This window comes from Symsagittifera roscoffensis, chromosome 7, assembly GCF_963678635.1.
Source record: "Symsagittifera roscoffensis chromosome 7, txSymRosc1.1, whole genome shotgun sequence".
Taxonomy (NCBI): domain Eukaryota; kingdom Metazoa; phylum Xenacoelomorpha; order Acoela; family Convolutidae; genus Symsagittifera; species Symsagittifera roscoffensis.
This window is the reverse complement of record NC_087068.1, coordinates 17,594,036-17,613,675: the sequence shown is the minus strand read 5'-3', so window position 1 is coordinate 17,613,675 and position 19,640 is coordinate 17,594,036. Positions and strand designations below refer to the sequence as shown.

At 36.4% G+C, this 19,640-nt stretch overlaps 1 protein-coding gene across 1 annotated transcript; it reads left to right on the top strand.

Annotated features, from left to right (window-relative positions):
• The first annotated feature begins 13,121 nt into the window (after positions 1-13,121).
• Positions 13,122-18,117, top strand: LOC134851536 (uncharacterized). The gene is made up of 2 exons (XM_063867666.1): positions 13,122-17,342; positions 17,575-18,117. Exons 1-2 carry the CDS (start codon positions 14,447-14,449, stop codon positions 18,096-18,098), a joined length of 3,420 nt encoding a protein of 1,139 aa, XP_063723736.1. The 5' UTR covers positions 13,122-14,446; the 3' UTR covers positions 18,099-18,117.
• Positions 18,118-19,640: the final 1,523 nt, after the last annotated feature.

Genomic DNA, 19,640 nt, shown 5'->3' with positions numbered 1-19,640 from the left:
TACATGCTTGTCTTTCGTCACTCAAGTTGTCTTGTTCTAGATGTAATCTCATCACTTCCACCCAAGTGTCAATGCATCCATCGGAGTCGTCCTTGAATTCTTTTGGCTTCTTGAATGTCTTTCTTGATTTTCCCTCTCTCCTGTCGCTCGAGTCAGTGTTCCTCGTGGCGAAGGCCTCTAGAGTCCTGTTCATCATCTCCCAAGTGCTGGCCCATGTCATAGCATCCGGTCCTGTGTTGCTGTTAGCTGTTGAATCTCCCGGAGCAGTCGTTGTATTCGACGTTCCATTCTTCATTATTGTTTTCGCAGCTGTTGGTGCTATGCTTATCGCATCCCTGGTTAAGGGCAACGGTGTCGATTGCCGTTTGTTCCTTTGTGGTTCTACAAAGTCAACTCTGGTGCTTTGCGTACGATCCGCTGCCGGTCTTTCTTGTGGAGTAGAACCTCTCAAGATTGCATCCAACTTCGCCTGTATTGCACACGAACTCTCGGCTTGACTCTTGCTCATTGTGTCCATTCTCCTTTCCAGGCTCCCTAATTGGCTGTTGACATCATCATATCGGTTCTTCAACTGTTGCATGTCTGTTTTGATGTTCTTTTCTCGTTCTTCATTGGTGGCTTCTACCTTATCTGACATTTCCTTGAGTCTCTCCTCTGTTGCCTTAGCTAGGTTAAAATAACTGTCTAGATACTCGTGCTTGTTGTATCTTATCTCCTTTTTTATCACCTCTCTGTCTTCTTCACTGTTCTTAAGTCTTTTGTCGATCTGATTTAATTTCGCCAACAAGTCGCCCAGCTCAATGGTAGTCTCTTCATGGTCAGCCGTGAGTTTCTCTTCGGCCGTAGCCTCTGCTTTAGCTTGTTCCTCATTCTGGCCGGTTTCTGTCGTTTTCGTGCTCACTGTACCAAATGTTCGTGCTCTTTCTGCTTTTGGTTCTTCAGTCACGTTTTCTTTCGTTTTTATTCCGAACATTATTCCCAATTTTTCCGTAAAAGATGTCCTCTTTACTTGAGAGTCTTCTTTCACCGTTTCTTCGGTGTTGCCTATTGCATCTTCCGCGTCATCTATCGGTGAGAACTCTATGGGTTTCTGGTTCGGTTCCTCTGCATTGGGCATTGGAGTTGACTCTGTCGCCATCTTCCTTGTTTCATCCACACTTTGATCGGGTGTCTCTAGATCAATCTCGATGGTGGGTTCTACTCGCTCCCCTTCCGTGTCCTCTTTCGCCCTGTTCTCCGCTGTACTCCTTGTGCTGACCATGTTAACTGAAAAGTTCGTCTTCGTTATCTTTGGGCCCGTTGATGTCGTTCCGCGCAGCGATGAATTATATTTCGTGTTTGATCCACTTGACCTTTTTTCGAGCACCGGTACCCTACTCCGCCTCATTATTTCTATTTACAACTGCTTTTATTTACAATTTTATTATATACACGATTCTATTCTAAGGGTAAAAAAAAAAAAAATATTTTTTGTGGTAACAAATTCTGTACAACGTGTTAAAAACCTTATCCAATTCTCTTTCTAAAACCTCCGAAAAATTTTCCTTAATTTGGTCTTAACCCTGCCTATTTCGATTTGTCTTATTCTGTCTTAAAACGCACTTGTTGTAATTTGACTTCAATTTCTATACCGTCCCAAGACTATTCGTCACTATCACAGTACTCTCCGTTAGTGTCCTAAGACCCTTGTACCAAGACCACTGTTCCAAGACTAGTGTCCCAAGACTACTGTCCCAAGACCAGTGTCCCAAGGCTAGTGTCCCAAGACTAGTGTCCCAAGACTACTGTCCCAAGGCTAGTGTCCCAAGGCTAGTGTCCCAAGACTACTGTCCCAAGGGTAGTGTCCCAAGACCAGTGTCCCAAGACTACTGTCCCAAGACTAGTGTCCCAAGGCTAGTGTCCCAAGACTACTGTCCCAAGACTAGTGTCCCAAGGGTAGTGTCCCAAGACCAGTGTCCCAAGGCTGGTATCCCAAGACTAGTGTCCCAAGACTAGTGTCCCAAGGGTAGTGTCCCAAGACCAGTGTCCCAAGGCTGGTGTCCCAAGACTAGTGTCCCAAGACTAGTGTCCCAAGACCACTGTCCCAAGACTGTCCCAAGACCACTGTCCCAAGACCCTGTCCCAAGACCACTGTCCCAAGACCACTGTCCCAAGACCCTGTCCCAAGACCCTGTCCCAAGACCCTGTCCCAAGACCCTGTCCCAAGACCCTGTCCCAAGACCACTGTCCCAAGACCACTGTCCCAAGACCCTGTCCCAAGACCACCGTCCCAAGACCCTGTCCCAAGACCCTGTCCCAAGACCACTGTCCCAAGACCACTGTCCCAAGACCCTGTCCCAAGACCACTGTCCCAAGACCACTGTCCCAAGACCCTGTCCCAAGACCACTGTCCCAAGACCCTGTCCCAAGACCACTGTCCCAAGACCCTGTCCCAAGACCACTATCCCAAGACTGCTCTGTCCCAAGACTTCTTCGGTCTTGTCCCAATACTCGTCACGGAGTGTCTTCCTCGTTGTAGGGTCTTCTTGAACCACCGTACCTTGTACCACCACTCAAGCTCTAGTAAAATTTTCCCAAAAACCCTCTCTTAAAAGCCAAATGCTGACCCCCCTCTTCTTTTTGGTTGTTTCTATTTCAATGTAGGTGCGCAGGTATCTTGTGATCACCTGTTCGTATAAAACCAAACACAAATCCTCAATAAAATGCAACAAAAAATTTTAAGTAAGAAAAATAATAAAAACAGAAAAATGAGCCCACCTAAAATTTAAAGGTGACCAATGTCTACCTTTCGTCTAAAAAAAATTGTCTGGTACCTAATTGCCACGCGTTTTCCTCCCCCCACTAGTGATCTTATGGGGTATCACAAAAGCTGTCTATATCCGGTCCCCCCTACCAAACCAACCAGCGTACCAGCCTTAACTCGAGTTGGATTTTGGATCTCCACCTAATATTACCAACGCGTGTTAATTTCTAATGTAACTAAGTCAACGATGTCGACTAATTAGTTACTCTAATTTCCCCCTTTTTGCAATTTACAACCGCCAACCTCTAGCCTAACCAGTCCCCCTTCTAACCTCCCCCCTTTCTAGCCCCCCTTCTTAAGCCTAAAAATTACTTTAAGCGCCGGGTGCTAAACCTCTCAAGAGAAAACCGTAGACCTGTTTCCAGGCCTGCTCAAGTAAAAACGTTCCTCAAAACTGGGGGATTTCGCTTATCCAATTTTACACTTATCTCCTATAATGTAATGTGGATTCTAACGATACCCGTTCTGCCCAACTTGAGAACTCGAGAATTGCCAAATCCTTCTTGGCTGCTTTCCCACTCGACTGGTCACCTGTTCCAGTCCAGTCTCCTATTGGTTCAGCCAAGTGTCCCTGAACCACTTTCCCACTCGGCTGGTCACCTCTTCCAGTCAAGTCTCCTATTGGTTCAGCTCAAGTGTCCCTGAACCACTTTCCCACTCGGCTGGTCACCTCTTCCAGTCAAGTCTCCTATTGGTCCAGCTAAGTTCCAAGCTATCTGAAAACCCTTGACAACGCCCCACTTCGGGCACTTTATTCAGTTTACTGGTTTAAATTGCTAGGTTGATCGAAACGATCGAACTTGTAAAACAGTATGGGTATACTATTTAATTAATATGAAGGTTTGATCCAACTAATCTGGTGTCAAAGTCACTGTCTTTTTTCGTTTTATGGTTTTTGTTCCTTTTTCTATTCTTTTTTGGTTTTTGTTTTGCTTTTTGTCTTTTTGCTCGTGTTTTTGTCCCCCTAGTTGCCCCCCTTTACTCGGTTAGCTAAGCCTCGTTCGGAGAGCGTACCAGGAAATTTTCTCGAGTTTTCTTAAAAAGCTATCACGGTACAACCGGAAGGTTTGCACGTTCCTGTCGAACCGTACCGCCGGTACTCTAGAATGGGCATTCAGCCCGAAGCTGTCTCAAGTGGGTTCGACTCCGTAGTCTTGATGTCGTAAACACCCAGGAGCGCCATAAAAACACTATGTAACATTCGTCTACTACAGTCACACATGAGGCTTAAGAAAAATAGGCCCTATAACTATTGGCTCGGGAGTCAGGGACACTATCTCTTGTGTTTTTCCACCTCAAATCAGTCGGAGCCAATTCATTTCGCTTGTGACATGAGACTACGACCCGCTACTGCTTAAGGCTACTACCAAAATATCCCCCCACTCTAGAATTAAGAACGTCCCCATACTTAGGTCTCAAAATACCCAAAATACATGAACGCCGTTAAAAACCGGGTTGGAACAATCCGTTAAGTTGCTTTTTTATTAGACAGTGGAACTTTGATCCATTTCAGATGGATCAACCTAAAACTCGCCTTACCTCAACATAACAATCGTAAAACACACTCTAGAAATTTAAATTAAGGACTCACATGTTGATGCGCTCAAGCACAGGAAGTAATTAAATGGGTGAGCAACTCTAGAATTAACTAAGGTAACTAGATAAGTTCAATGTTTATCAGTTTGAATGGTAAGGGTAAGTTTGAACTCAAGAACGAAGTTTTATGTGGACCATTGGGACACTCAAGCTGTCCACCTTTCCGTCGAAGGTTCACTCTGGTCCAGTTCGAATAATTACTCTCTCGGGAATACTCTGTCTTCTATTTCAGATAGGACAGCTCTACTCTTGTTCACTATGATGGAAATTGCGAATAGCAATTTCCCACTCGTTTTTATCTGACGACTTTCCCGCAATTGCTCTAAAATTGTTCTCTCTCTTTTTTTGATTTTCAGTTCTCGCGAGAAAATCGTGCATGACATGTTCCATTCGAAATTTTAAAAATTTAAATTTCACTCCAAAATCAAGTGTTTTCTGCTCTTCTCAAGGTCAAACTTCCAAATATGACCGACTGGCACAAATTTAACTCTTGTCAAAAAGAAGTGTGATTTATCGGGGGCGGCCTTCAGATTTTCGTTCTGAAGTATTTGGTGATATTTTTCTAAAACATTGAACATCTCGTTTTTTGTTTGTGATTGCATAAAAACATCGTCTAAATAGGTGATTGCGTTTTTCTTGAGTATTAGTGGTCTAAAAATTTTGCTCATAAAAGCTGAAAATGCTGCTGGTCCTATGGATATTCCATAGAATAAGCGGTTGAATTCATATTGTTGGTTTCCGATAACAAATTGTGTTAAACGTCGTGATTGTTCATCTAGTGGCATTTGATTGTATGCACTATTCATATCGGCGGTTGTAAAGTATTTGCCGTTTATTTTTGTTAAAATAACTTGTATTGGTTCAATGGGCCAATTACATTTTGATTCATCTATAAGTGAATTGAGGTATCTAGCATCGAGAACGATTTTTAATGATTCTCCTTTAGCTAGAATGATAACGGGGTTGATGAATGTGTTCCCTTTTGGTTGTTCTTCTTTATTAACTGGTGATATAATGTTGTATTGTTCTAAAATATCGAGTAATCTGTTCACTTTATCATGTAAGTGAATTGGTACTTTACTTGCTCTCTGTTTTTTGAAAACTGCGTCTGGTTTTAACGGGAGATGTAGTGATGAACTGATTTTTCCAACATCGAATTTTGATGTTGCATAGACTGATGAATATTCAATTAGCTGTTTGGCTAATTTTTCGAATTCGTCTTGTGTTATTTGTGAATGTTGGAAATTAAACATTGTTAAAAATTTCTGTTGGTCCTCTGTGTAGTTACTTATGTTGAATGTAGGTTTGAAATATGGAGTTTTTGTGAAATAATCCGTATTTCTGTTTTCGTTACTTATTATATTATTTATAGATAATTCTTCATTAAGAATTGTAGATTGGCAAATATCTAGTAATTGGAGTATATTATTTACGCGATAGGCTTTTTCGTGTATTGGTGATATTGTAGCGTTGGTTTCACAACATCCTAAAAGTCCTAAAGGTAATGTTACTTGGTAAGGTGTGTTATTATAGACATGTAAGGAAATGATATCGGAATTCGAATTTTTCAAATATTTTATGGATGAGATTGTGATTTTGAAAAATTTGTGAATAGGTTTGAATTCAAATTCTGACATATAAAATTTTTGTTTGTTTTGTTCTTTATCATATTGGTGAACTTGTTTGATTGAAAAATTATAGATATTTCCTGATAGTGGTTTTAGGTGTTTTCTTTGTTGGTTAAATATCGGGTAGAATTTTGAAAAGAATGGTGGTTGTTTATTTAATCTTTGGAAAAATGTTAAGGATGTTTCTTTTGTTTTTGTATATTTATCTTTGATTAATATTTTACTATTTAGTATGTTAATTGTTGGTATATACTTCGAAATAAATGGTATTCCAATGATATTATATTTAATGTCAGTGATATGGAATATTTGTTTAAATGGCTTATTTAAAATTTTGCTTTGCTCCATTGTTCTGGTGGGGAGGAGAAATAATTGGATTTTTCCGTAGTTTATCAATGTTGATCCTTGTGCTGTTGCTAACTTACTGGAGGTTTCAAGAGGTGTTAGCTTTGGGTGTAAAGTTTTTATTTCATTCCATGTGGGGATGTTTATTATGTTTGATTCTGCTCCTGAATCAATTAAAAAATCTATTTCAAGGTCTGGTGGTTGAAATTCTTTATTTCTTGGGCTTTCTAAGAGAAATGGTATTGTCCAAATTTTTTCTTTGGGTTGTTCTTTTTGTATATTTTGATAAATGTGGTTTGTATTCAAGCATTTTGTTTTGATATTTTTATTGGTTCGATTTGTAGTGTTAATCTCATTTGTTTTTTGCGTCGTTGGTGTGGAATTTATGGGTGTAGTGTAATAATTTTGAAGAAATTCTGATTGATTTTCATATATGTGTGATGAAAAAGGTTGTTCATATATGACAGATTCATAGTCATTTTCGACTTTTATCATATTGATAGAAAGAGTGTTTTCAGTATCACTTTCTGAATCTGATGATGTACAGTTTATTTGATTGAGTTGTAACGTATCAGTTACTGTGTCATCAATACCTGGAGGGTCTGATGTTGTTTCTGGATTAGATTGTACTTGATTGATTTGTCTTTGATGTTTAGGTGTACTACTTCTGTGGCGATTATTAGAATTATTATAGTTATTATTATTCCGGTGTGGTGATTGGGAATAATTTCTATAACGATTATTATAACTTGAGTGTCGATTTTGTGAATTATTTCGCGATCTGTTTTGGTAATTATTGTTTGGTCTGTTATAGTTCGATCTATTATATGAGTTATTCCTTGATTGATTGTTCGGGTAATTCTGGTTTCGGTTGTTTGAATAACTTCTATTTCGATTATAGGAGTAGTTTCTATTCCTATCGTATGATGAATTTCGTGATTGGTTGTTTGGATAGTAGTTATTTCTTGATTGGGAATTAGATCTAGAAACAAATCGTTGTGTATTTGAATTTGATCTGAAGTAGTTATTTCGACTATTTGGTCTATTGTAGTGATTTTGTGATGAATTATGCGTGTTTCTTCGTTCTGGTGATCTTCCTCTATAACTTGAGTTATATGGTGATTGATTTCTTGTATAATTTGTATTGTTCGGAAGTGGTTTTCCTGAACTGTTGTTGCTGTAGACTGTTTTGTTCGGTAGATTTTGATCTTTTTTCATGTATTGATAGAATGATTTATTTGGTTCTTTATATTTTTGAGGTTTATTTTGATTGTCTTGCTGTTTTTGTCTACATTCGGAAATACTATGTCCGTATCGTCGGCAATAATTACACCATTTTTTGAAAGATGGTTTGCCTTTAAAGTTTGGGTTCTTTTCGTAAATATTGAGTATTTCAGTGATTTTTTCAACGAGGTCTGTCTCTGATTCCTGTATGTTATTAATATTAGTGGGAGTCGTTTCAATTCTGTTAACGTATTGTAATTTCAGATTTTCCGTTTCTTCTAGTTTCATCGTGATTTCTGCTTGTTCTAATTTGTCTACTAGTTTTCGAAAATCTAAATCGGGTTCTCGAATTGAAGAAGGATGGGATGCTCTCTTTTTTATTGCTATTTTCCTTAATTGTGGTGTTAAGGTCATCATTAAGATTTCTGTCATCTTTGTGTTTTTATAGTCGTGTGTATTTAATGAATATGCTTTTCGAACTAGTGTTTCGATTCGTACTGCTATTTGCTTGATGGTTTCGTTTGGTAATCTGCGAATTTCATTACATAAAACTCTTTGTTGTTGTTTGTTTCTTTCGGAGTCAAACATTTTTGAAAATTCCTGTGTAAACCTTTTCCAGTTTGATTTTATTTCTAGAGGTAGTACTGAAAACCATTTTTGGGCTGCGCCATCTAAGGTTGTTTGTATTAACGCTGTGCGTCGATGTATCCAATTTTGATGTAGTGGCGTATTAATTGGTTCAGGTCCAATATTTAAAATCAGGTTTGCTGTTACTGCATTTAAATAATCTTCTACAGAGTATTCAGGGTCTGTTCCTGTGAAAACCATTAAAGGTTTGTTTGATGTTATTGATGATCCACCCATAAGGTATGGATTCATTGTCATTTGTAATGATTCTGCTGCATTTGGCATTTGAGAAAAATTTGAAAGTTGGTTTCTTGTTATTTCATGTTGTTGGAGATAATATGGGAGTGGTATTTCATTTTGCATTTGTGATGGTTGATACGAGTGTGCAGTCATTGGATTTTGTTGTTGAATTGGTTGAAAAGATTGTGTATTAATTAGATTTTGTTGTTGAATTGGTTGTTGATGTTGTGCATCTATTGGTTGTGGAGAAAAATTTCTATGATTTGTACGTGTTTTCTGTATTCCTTGTCTACGATATTCTTGAGTATTTGGTGCAAATATATCTGGTTGTAAGAAATCATCATCTGAGGATAAATAATCCATTTGATAAGATGTCTGTTTTTTATTTTTATTTTGTTGAAAAAATGGGTAATTTTCACTGTGATCCTGTGGAGGATTTGTTTGGAAATTTATTGATTTAGGTTGGGTCATTGGGTTATCCCAATTTCGAGATCTTGTAGGTTAAAATTTCTTTGTGGTTGGTTATATGTTTTTGATGGATGTGTATAATTATAATTATGGTCTGCAAAGTTGTTTCTAGTGAATGTTTTGCGTGTTTTTGATGGTATTGTCATGGGTCTGTATGTTTGGTAATCCATATGTGAATATTTAGGAGCAACCGAAGGTTTAACGGTTGATTGTAAGGTTACCTGTGTTTGTGAAGGATTTGTATTTCTTGGTGTTGTTAAATTTGGGCGTATTGGTGAAATACTTTGTTGTGTAGTTGTTGTGTGTACAATTTCTTCATTTATGAAGTGTGATGGTGTCTGGATATCTTGTTGAGTAAGATTCCTAGTTCCATTGAGGTTTTCATTGTGTATAACTGTAGAGTTTAAACTGTTATTTTGTGTATCGGGCAAAAATGTATTATAGTTTAATGGTGTTGCATCAATGGTGAATGGTATTACTTTTACATAATCTCTTATGTAAGATATCGTACTTATTGCTTGACTTGAGATTGTTTGTGGGAAGCTTATAAATGCGGGATGAGACCATTCGGGGTCCCAAACATAATCTGATTGTTCTGTGATAGCGGTATCATCGTTCGAGTTTTGGGGTCTAAAATTTTTTCTTGCTTGTGCAATTAAATCAATATTGTGTGTGAAATAATCTATTATGAACCATGCCAAAATTTTTTGTAGATCGTGTTTTGTATGTTGTGAAACGTCGTCTTTCGTGAAATTTTCTTTAATGATGTTTAAATAACTAGAGAGTAGTGTGATTTCATGTCGTACTTTCAAATGTTTAGATGTTTCTGTCGGTGAGACATTTGTTATTGGGATTTCGTTTTCTAATATCGAAATATAACTATATATTATTGCGAAAACTTCATTGGTGAATATGGAGTTTGCTCTTTGTGAGTTATGATATTGGATGCTTTTTATATATTCTGAAAAAACTTTTGAAAATTCTAAATCAAGATCGTCTGTTTGAATTGTATATTTTCTATTATTATGGTTTGGTGAGGTGAATTCTATGGAGTAGATTCCATACTGTTGTGTTATGTTGCATATATCTTTTAAGTAGTGGTCTATGATTTGTCTTTTGATTTTTACATCTGGGAACTCTGTTTTACATGGACTGATTCCGGGTTCAAATAAATTTAATAGTAATTTTTTGCAAAATATATGCTGTCCTCTATCAGTGGTTGCATCTACTATAAAAGGAAAGATTTCATCATCATCTGGACTTTCTTCACCTGGGGTGTGCGTTGAGCTCATTTTTTCGTTCGATGACTGTTAATATGTAATTATTAATGTGTCGAATTGGTTGATTCCAATTGTATAAATGTACTGGTTTGTGTTTATACTGCTTTTTTATTCTTCTTTTTCCTCTTTTTGATGAATTTGAAGTTGTTTCTGAGTCAGAAAAATATAATTGATCGTGAAGTGGGCAATTTTTATCTATTGATTCTTTTAGTTTGTAAAGTTCGTCTAAACTGTTGGTTTCTGATTCTGAAAATGCGTTTCGATTTTTTGAAAATCTTTTTCGTGTTATTTGTCTTTGTTTCGTTATTATTTTTCTTTTTAGTGTTTGTCTTTTTGTTCGAATGTATCCAACTGTTTGTGTATGAGGTGTGATTACAAGGTCGTATTTTTTGTTATCTATTTCACAATTGTGTAAAACGATTGTTTGTTTATTTCCTAGGTTTTTAAATGACGTAAGGTTTAGGATGACGGATGCAAAAGGTTGTTAAATGGTTTCTATTTTCTTAAACTGTTAGTTCTTACGATTTTTTGGTTAGCTTAACCTGGGTCTATTTGTTCAGGGTTGGAGAGAAAAGTATATCGATTCCGAAGAATGATTTTTTACTTTCTCGTGGCTAGTATAAGTTAAGGTGTTAACTTACTTAATCTTACTTAGGGGTAGTGATTGTGTTCAAGGGTTGGAGAATAGTAAATCGATCCACAGGGTTCAGGTATAATTAGAACGCGAGTAGTTCGTTAGATACTATTTTAAACTTACTAAGTCTAAGATTTATCCTGGGTCTGGTAAGAGGGGGGGTCAAGTGAAGGATGAATAACCGAAGTTCTTCACTGTTTATCCTAATTTGAATGATTAGTTTTGTTTAAAAATTTCTATTAGTCTTAGGTCTTTAGAAAGGGTTGGGTAGTGAATCGACGTTTGAGGTCGTTAGACACTAATTAAGTGGGTGGGGGAGAACAAAGTTGTTCTGTTTGATCCAAGGATAAGCCTTGATGATCAAATTTGAAATTTAATTAAGTAGAAAATGATTTAAGATCCAAGGATAAGCCTTGATGATCTGGTTTTAAAATTAAGTGAATTTAAGTTTTAATAAAATTTTAAATGTGTGTAAAGGAAAGATTTAGTGTTTTGATGATATTAGTGGGTTTATGATTGCTGTTATGTTTTAGATGATGGAGCTGGAACAACAGGATGATTTATGATTACTAACCATTTATTGTCATGCTACTAATTTTTATTTTTTATTTTTCAATAAATATTTTTCAAACATGTTTTGTATATTACTGCAGAGTTTTAGGAAAACGATCTTAGATCTTTTTATCAATCGTTATTGTATATTAATAATTTTGTTTAGCGCCTGAAATGATTTTGAAGATTAACTTCAAGGTTTTATGTTTGCAAATGAAAATCTAAATTCATTGCCAGTAGTATTCTAAATATAAAAGTTTGTTCTGGTTTTTGCCTAACTATCATATAGCTATATGGCAAGTTTCTACTTTGTCGTATGTCGTCTCTGGTTCGAGGTCTTCTTCCAATTCCGGGTAGTTCTGTTATGGTTCGGAATATTGGCTCTGATCTATTGAGTCGTAGAGACATTTCGATTAAATTATTGTCGTATAACATTTTGTAAATGTTTTTGTCTAATTTCTAATCTATTTTGGTTAATTCTAAGCTATTAAGGTCTTGTTCGAGACTTATGGTCGCACCAGATGAGTTAGGACCGAGTTGGTTAACTCATAGAGTAATTTCGGATAGGGTACACCGTCTGCTCGTCACGCTATCTTATTTTCGGCCGGATAGATTCGTGCAACTTCTTAGTCTAATACCGATCCTAATCTTACTCTTATACTATCTAGTCTCAGGTTGTTTAACTAGTCTCTGCTAGGCTCAATAGATCTAGGGTATACTGGTTTATTGCGGCTGCTGAAGTGCTCGGGAGAGTCCAACTAATTTCTAAGTTAAATTCAAATCTCTCTGGTGCTGAAATTACAAGTAACTTCAGCACTTACAAATAAGTGGGTTGTTAGTTAGATGGATCATGATTGGTTAATATTAAATACTTTACATTGGTAAAATATCTAAATTATCCAATCATAAAATGTAGTCTAGATCAGGTTCCACTGAAGACTACATGGTCGGAAAATTCTGTGCTACTCGCAGACCAATTAGTAAAAAAAATTTTTATTTGTCTATCTAAACACTAATAAAACTTTGAATTTTTACGAAATAACCGTTGAAGAGGGCTTACAGCTGCAAATTTTCAATTAGAGAATTTATCATTGAAACTGTGTAAGGCACAACAATGTTAAAAATCTGTTCTTTTGAAGCGGTTATTTCGTCACTCGGAAATTGATTACTTTATGTTTAAGATAAAAAAAAGATATGAAAGCTGAAATATCTTAATTATCTCACTTCAAATGTACTTAGCAATTCAAAAAACAAACCAGACCGGTAAAAATGACTCGGTAACAAAGGTTACCCCGCCAGCGCATATAAAATTTATGTGATTTTTTTACTTTTAACCAATTGTTTCTTCCTCGGCAAACGCGACTTCTCGGAAATTGCACCTATAAAAATCTCAGCCGGAAAAATAATCGGGATCGTTTTTGCAGTGATGGGAAAATCACATTGAATTGCATTAAATCGTTTTCTAATTTTCATTTTTGGCTGTGCTCTCAGCAAAGAAAAGTTGTGAAATATTAATGGAACATTTCGAATATTTAATGAAAGCACTTAAAAGCAGTAAAAAACAGGGCAAGGCGAGAATTTGGGAGGGAGTTTAATTAATTTAAGCGACTGTATTTTTCATAGGCAGCTGTGAGAACGGACAAAACAGCCAGAAAGGTAAATGGAGTGTATTTAAGATCAATTATTAAAATATTCCCCCTTTTATGCTTTTCAAATCAGTCTTTTAAAAGTCACTTAGCAGCGTCAAAAAAGTAACTGAGTTAATAGTCAAGATTGAAAAATAAAATAAAGGAAGCGTTCTCTGCTTGACTGACAAAGGGTATGAAATTAAGTGAATTAATTTGAAATATTTCGAGTTATTACTTTAAGGTTCGTCAGTTAGATCGCAGACTAACCCTCGAATCAAGTGGGAACAACCCCCCAACCGTTTAATTTATTTCCATCACTAAATCGTAAAGGGAATCAGTTTATTTCTCAGTCCAATATTTTATTTCTGAAGAAAAAAAAACGAATTTTACTGCTTTCATATTTTACAATAGATAAAAACAATGATGATATAAAAACATCTTGAGAAATTAAACCATAAATGTCGTCACACCTGAAAAGGTGCATTCTATTTCGGGACAGGTTTTCAAATCAGTGAACATTTAACATCCTCTGATTCGCTTTCACTTGCGCAATTAACTATTATTGATATGAATGTTTTTCATTCTTGTTTGCCTTTCACTCAATTTTTTCTTTATTTCGCCAAAAATTGAAATTTTCCTGGAACCTGCTAACTCCTTACTTCTCATGAATCGCTAAACAGCTTGCAACTTTTTTAAAAAATCATAAAGCGCTTCATTTTTTCATCGAGTTACTTTCAAAATCTGAAGTTATTTCGGAAAAAGTGGTTTCCTGAGATTTATGTATAATTTTGATTGGAGTTTCTACTGCAACCTGTGCTTCTAATTGAAGTAAATGTCCTGAAGTGACGAGCGAAAGACTTCCGCTTGACAATTGCTTTGGGCTAAAACGAAATAGACAAGTCTCACCGGAATTATTAACAGTCAAATCGTCTTTTTCTTCGCTAAAGACTTAATGAGATCTGAAGAACTGCTTTTGTCAATTAAGAGACAGAACCGTAAATAACTTCCACGTGAATAAAGAAAAAATTCTTTTTTTTTGTACCCACCCGCTTTGTGAAATCTTACAAAGGAGAGAAAAATGGAAAAAATCTTGACTTTAAATTAGACTCCCCGCGCGCGTCTACTTTGGAAAAACAATGGAAAACAAAGGAAGAATAAATAATGAGGGGCACCATTATACGACAGGGAGATTATAATCCCGAGTCATTATTTCTTATTAATGAGTGATCCAAGAGTTACTAACTGTTAAATTAGTCCAATTCCGAACCCCCTGCCCTCGCTTTTTAAAGAATACCTTACGCTGCCTTTAATTCCGCTAATTTCCTCTCAGAAAATCATTCTTTTGAAATCATTTCAAATTTTACCAGCTTTTTCACCATAACTGCTGCTATGCTCTTTTATTTTCTTATTATTTTGAAATAATGAGTTTTTCTAATTCTCATAAATTCAAAAAAATGCTGAAATTTCTTATTATATTTTGTTTATTGTCGTTTAGTTTTTGCGACGTTATTTATACAGGCGATCTCTTAAACTTGAGCGCCGAAAGTATATCCCACATGACCGAAACTCAACTAGCCGAACTCGATTGGGAAACGTTATGTCAAATAGTTACATCTGAAATGGTCGGCCCAGCTATCATTGTTCACGCCGTTTCTTCAACTGTTGGGAAAACTTGGTCTACATACGATTTTGCATCATGTTTACAAGAGAAAGTCCAAGACACGTCTAAAATGTCAGTCAATTTACGAATTGCAGCTCCTGAGTTTTTAGAATCAATACCCATCAAGAAATTTTACAATTCCAATTTTTTCCACAAATACGCGGGAATTTTGACGGAAGGCTTGAACGGAAACATTGCCGAGGAAGGAAACTGGCGCGTCAAAAGTGGGCTAAGTCAGTTTTATCTTGACGTGGTACCTCACACAAAGCTAGTGCGGGACTCGAACCTATGTCATGTTGTCTTCGACGCTATTAAAAATGACTTCTCAGTGTCATTTTGGAGACTCAGTGGCAAAACTAGTTCATGGAAATTATTTGCTTGCATGTCAACAGAAACAATTGAGTCGAAGCATTTTGAAATGCTTCCAGTTTTGGATCATCGGGACCTTCAAACAAGCACATGGTCCAAATTTGGATTGGCCAAACGAGTTTTCTCCGACAACCGAATTGTGAAAGAACTCGACTTTTTTCGAAACTACAGCTACCTTTTGGATTCAACGTGGTCTAGTGACTTTCTGCTAAATGTGTTTTCTGCTAAAACTGATGTTTTGACTGTGCAACAGATTACTGCGAAGAGTGAAAACTTCATAATATTTCAAAACATAGAATCTGGTCTAGTAAAATATTCGCGAATACCAAATTTATTTCTGGCGCAGCCAAATTGGTCACTGAACTCTGAAATCAAAATAGCGCTGAGAAATACTTTCAACAAGCCTGAAGAATTTCAAAAAATGATTATCGAACTGAACCAAATTCGACTCATAAGGACAAAACAGCTTTTGATCGCTGACTTGATCTCGGAGAAGATTAAGTTTGATTCTCAGAAAGACTCTTTTTACGATTATTTAGAATTTCTAGGACCAAATGTCGACGCAATTCCATTCGAAAATATCCAAAAACTCAGCACACAAGATGCAAAGGTCATTTCATTCTTCATTCTACAAGCCCAGAATCTGAATCAAGTTCAAAAATTTATTCACGCTCAGAAAACCCAGACACTAATCGGCGATTCAAACCTGCTCAAAAATCTGTTCAATTTCGGGCCTGAATATGTCGATGTTTTCGGACTTTTCAAATTCCGTGTTTTGGATTTGATGAGCGCGTTGGCCCAGCAATACTCGCCAGAAAAAGGGTTCCAAAAAGTAGACTTTTTCTCGAAAGAACTAGCCGCTATCAATTTGACTCCAACTTCTAAACGGTTCATTCTAGATTACACGAAAAACTTTGTCATAAATACAAATACTTCCAAAACTATCAGCGGTTTCGAGAATATCATTTCAGTAAATGATATTGAAAATATAAAGCCGAATGAACTATTAAATGTTCTGGCTGTGCTGGATAAATCTAAATTACCTCCGAAAGTGGTCGAACAGTTCGCGAAAATGATAATTAATTTACAAGGAATGTCGGGAATTCAAGACATTGATCAAAAACCAAACTTGGAAAAGTTTTCAAAATCCGAATTGCGATTAATTGGTGGAGAAATTTTGAGTCAAGTTGATGTTGAAAAATGGAGCTCTGTTGAAAAGGGCAGGTGTTTATACATAGTTCAACTAATCGGCCAAAATGACAATGTTTGCAGAACCACTGACGAAAAACAAAGAAGAGCTATCGTTACCCAATTGATAAATAAATGCAATCTTTCAGAAGATGAAAAGAAACCGCACTATCTTATGAGGCTTTTGGGGAACTTGATTGCTGACTACATAGGAGCTACAGATTTTGTGGATCATAAATACATCACTGATAATATCAATTTCTTGGAAAAGTCTTGTTGGACTTATGAAAATGGAAAAATTCTGCGAAATCGAATTTTTACTGAAAATATATTCAGCAAAATAGAATGGCCGAAAGTCATTTTGAGCTTGAACACCCAATTTTATAATTTACTTGAGCAAGAGTCAGAAATAAGGAGTTTAACCGATCTTGCTAAAACTGATCCTAGACTGAGAGAATCATTAATTTATCTTTCTAGGCAAACCCCCACAAATTTACGCGAGGAAAAATTCCATAAGATCCTGGTAAGCTCATTAATTTCCGAATTATTACCATCATACGAAAGTCGTTCGACGTGCTGGAGAATTGAACAACGAAACGAACTAACGTGTCACAAACTAAGAGCATTAGGCGACTCGATCAAGTTCGTCAACCAATCAGACTTGAGAAACATGAACGAGTGCGAGCTTCGAAGGTGTCTCGAGTTTATAACGAACAACAAATTCTCGACTGAACCCCAACTTAAAGTCCTTTTAGAAAAATTCAAAAGTTTTGAATACTGGAAAAATGAATTTATCAGCAAACGACAGCAAGTTGCGCTGTTAGGAAGAAGCTTAACTTATATGGACTCCGAGGACTTTCAACGTCTGAATCTTGACTTTTCCGACCGGAACATTCTGTTCCAATTAGGTCGAATCGACAATTGGAACAAAAACAGATTAGCAGAGATTACAACCCGAGTCAAAATTGAAACTGGATTACAAGTGAATGCATTGACAGCATTGGATGTGAAAACTTTAGGAAATATCATTTGTGGCTTCAACGTCGAAGAGCTTCTCAGTTTCCGACCGGACATTATCAAGCAAACAATTCAAGATCTCGGTTAGTTTTGAGAAGGTGTTTTTGTTTCAAATCAGTTTAAATTTTTCAAAATTGTAGCTGTCTATGCTTTGAGCTTAATATGCTGATCAAAAAACCCTTGTGTTTTCAAAGAAATGGTTGCTATTCGTTAAACGGGTTCAAAACAGACCGGCAAAACAGACCTTTTCTGAGAAACTTTTTATTGAGCAAATCATCAGCAATTATGCCTTATGAAAGTTTATACTTGTTTCAGGTAAACTGAACTCCTGCTCTCAAGATCAATTCAAATCCCTGACATACCCAGCAACCCTGGAATTCGGCCCCGTCCAGTCCTGGAAACCCAGCCTCATCCTAGAATCGGGAAACTTAGCCACAGGAGGGAGCTACAAAGTCCTAAAAGATTTGAGCGCCGCCCAACTTCAATTTATTGACGTTGACATACTGAAAAAAGTGACTGAAAAGGAGGAAAATCTGGACGAGGAATTCCTCAAAAAATTAGACCACTGCAAAATGTCGAAATTGGCCGTGAAAACAGATAGCAGTGAAAATGGAAACAGTTTCAACCAACAAAGTTACGTTACTTATAATATATTTTCCCCAAATGGTACCAAAATGAGCAACGGGAATGAAAAAGATGTCTGGAAACATGATAAAAACGAAATTACAAGTCTAATGCAAACTCAGATCATTTATATCGATAGCTATGCGTCGAAACGTTCGCTTCAGTTGATTGTATTAATTGTTGTATTTGTTAGCAGGGTTTTGTACTTTATTTGACCTCCAATTTGTAAATTTTCGCAAAATAATTTGAATATTTGAATTTTATTTGTTGTAAACTTAAAAGATCGTCAACGTGAGCCCATTACAAAATCTTCTCGGTTTATATACAGCGCGATTTGAAACCCTCGTTCTCAGCAGTTCGCGTTTTGAGAAGGCAGCGCTTGTCAAAAAAGCGCAATTCTCTGATCAAAACCGTTGCATACAGCCAGAAAGTGACATTATTGACATCTACAAAACTTGAATGCCAGGAAAAAATGTAAGGCTTTGGCGCTTTTGGAGAGATTGGAAAAAGTAGTTGGTCAATTTGAACAAAGTTCGACCAAATAATGAAAGAAATGATTAAAAAATCAAATACTCAACATATCTGGAAAACCTATAAAACTCTAGGTGCGGTTTAATGCCTGTATATTTCAGGCATTAAACCGTACCTAGAGTTTTATAGGTTTTCCAGATATGCGAAAAGAGACAAAAATGGATATCTCAAAATAGTACAAAAGAAAAACCGCAACCATCCCCCCTCCTCCCTAAATTCACTACTGCCTGTATGGCTGTATATACTATCACTTTAAGTACCAGTAGAAAGTCTCGGTAAATTCTCCGCACTCAGTAAAAAGAGAAAATAATCGATTAAAATATAATTTTAATCGTATATTTAGCAAAATTGTAATTAATTATAAGCGCCAATTTTAGATGTTTAAGCGATTTATAATCCATTATAATGATAACATTTTTAGTAACATTTTAATAAATCATAAACAATTATAATTTTTCCGAAAATCTCTTATAATCTCTTATAATCCATTATAATCTATTATAATAGATTATAATCCCTTTTTCTATCGAAATATTATTTCACAGGAAAAGTCAATTATAATGGATTCTAATTTAGCTATTCTGAATGAAATTACAGTAAAATTCAGTAAGAAGTAAAAATCAAAAATCAGCAAACTAGCGGCGGATCTACGATTTTTGCGAGGGAGGCCTCCTCAACCCTATAAAGGTTGACTAGATTTTGAAAAAAAACGGGCAAAAAAAGGCATTTTGAGGCACTTTTTGCAAAAATTTGACCAAAAAATTGCTTTTTTTTTCTAGCGCGCACCCCTAAAAGTTAATATATATTAAGCGCCATTAAAAAGTTTCAGGGTCAGTAAGCCACAAATGTATTTCTCAAACTAGTGGGGGGACCTCAAATAACTGGGGGGGGGGGATGGGGAGACCTTTTGGGTCGGCAGGGGGTCGAATCCCTGAGGCGCAGGGGGGGGGGGGGGGGGTTGGTTTCCCGACGCCCCCTTCCTAACTTCCCTGGTGGCTATGAGTACAAAATTACTGTTTCTTTTAGTTCTGTACCAACTGAAAGGCACACAAAACAAAACAACACTAAAACGAAATGAAGCGATGACGTTTGCTCAATAATAAGGGATTATAATCCATTATAATGGATTATAGTTAAATAAAATTTAAGGAATAAACTTTCATACAAAAATCGATTATAATCGATCACAATGAGTTTTATTGTTTCGAAAAATAGTAACATTATAT

Excerpts from the sequence above, each read along its gene's own strand:
- LOC134851536 (XM_063867666.1), top strand. The coding sequence starts at position 14,447 with ATGAGTTTTTCTAATTCTCATAAATTCAAAAAAATGCTGAAATTTCTT. Across the intron at positions 17,343-17,574 it reads GCAAACAATTCAAGATCTCG|GTAAACTGAACTCCTGCTCT; the intron begins GTTAGTTTTGAG and ends TACTTGTTTCAG.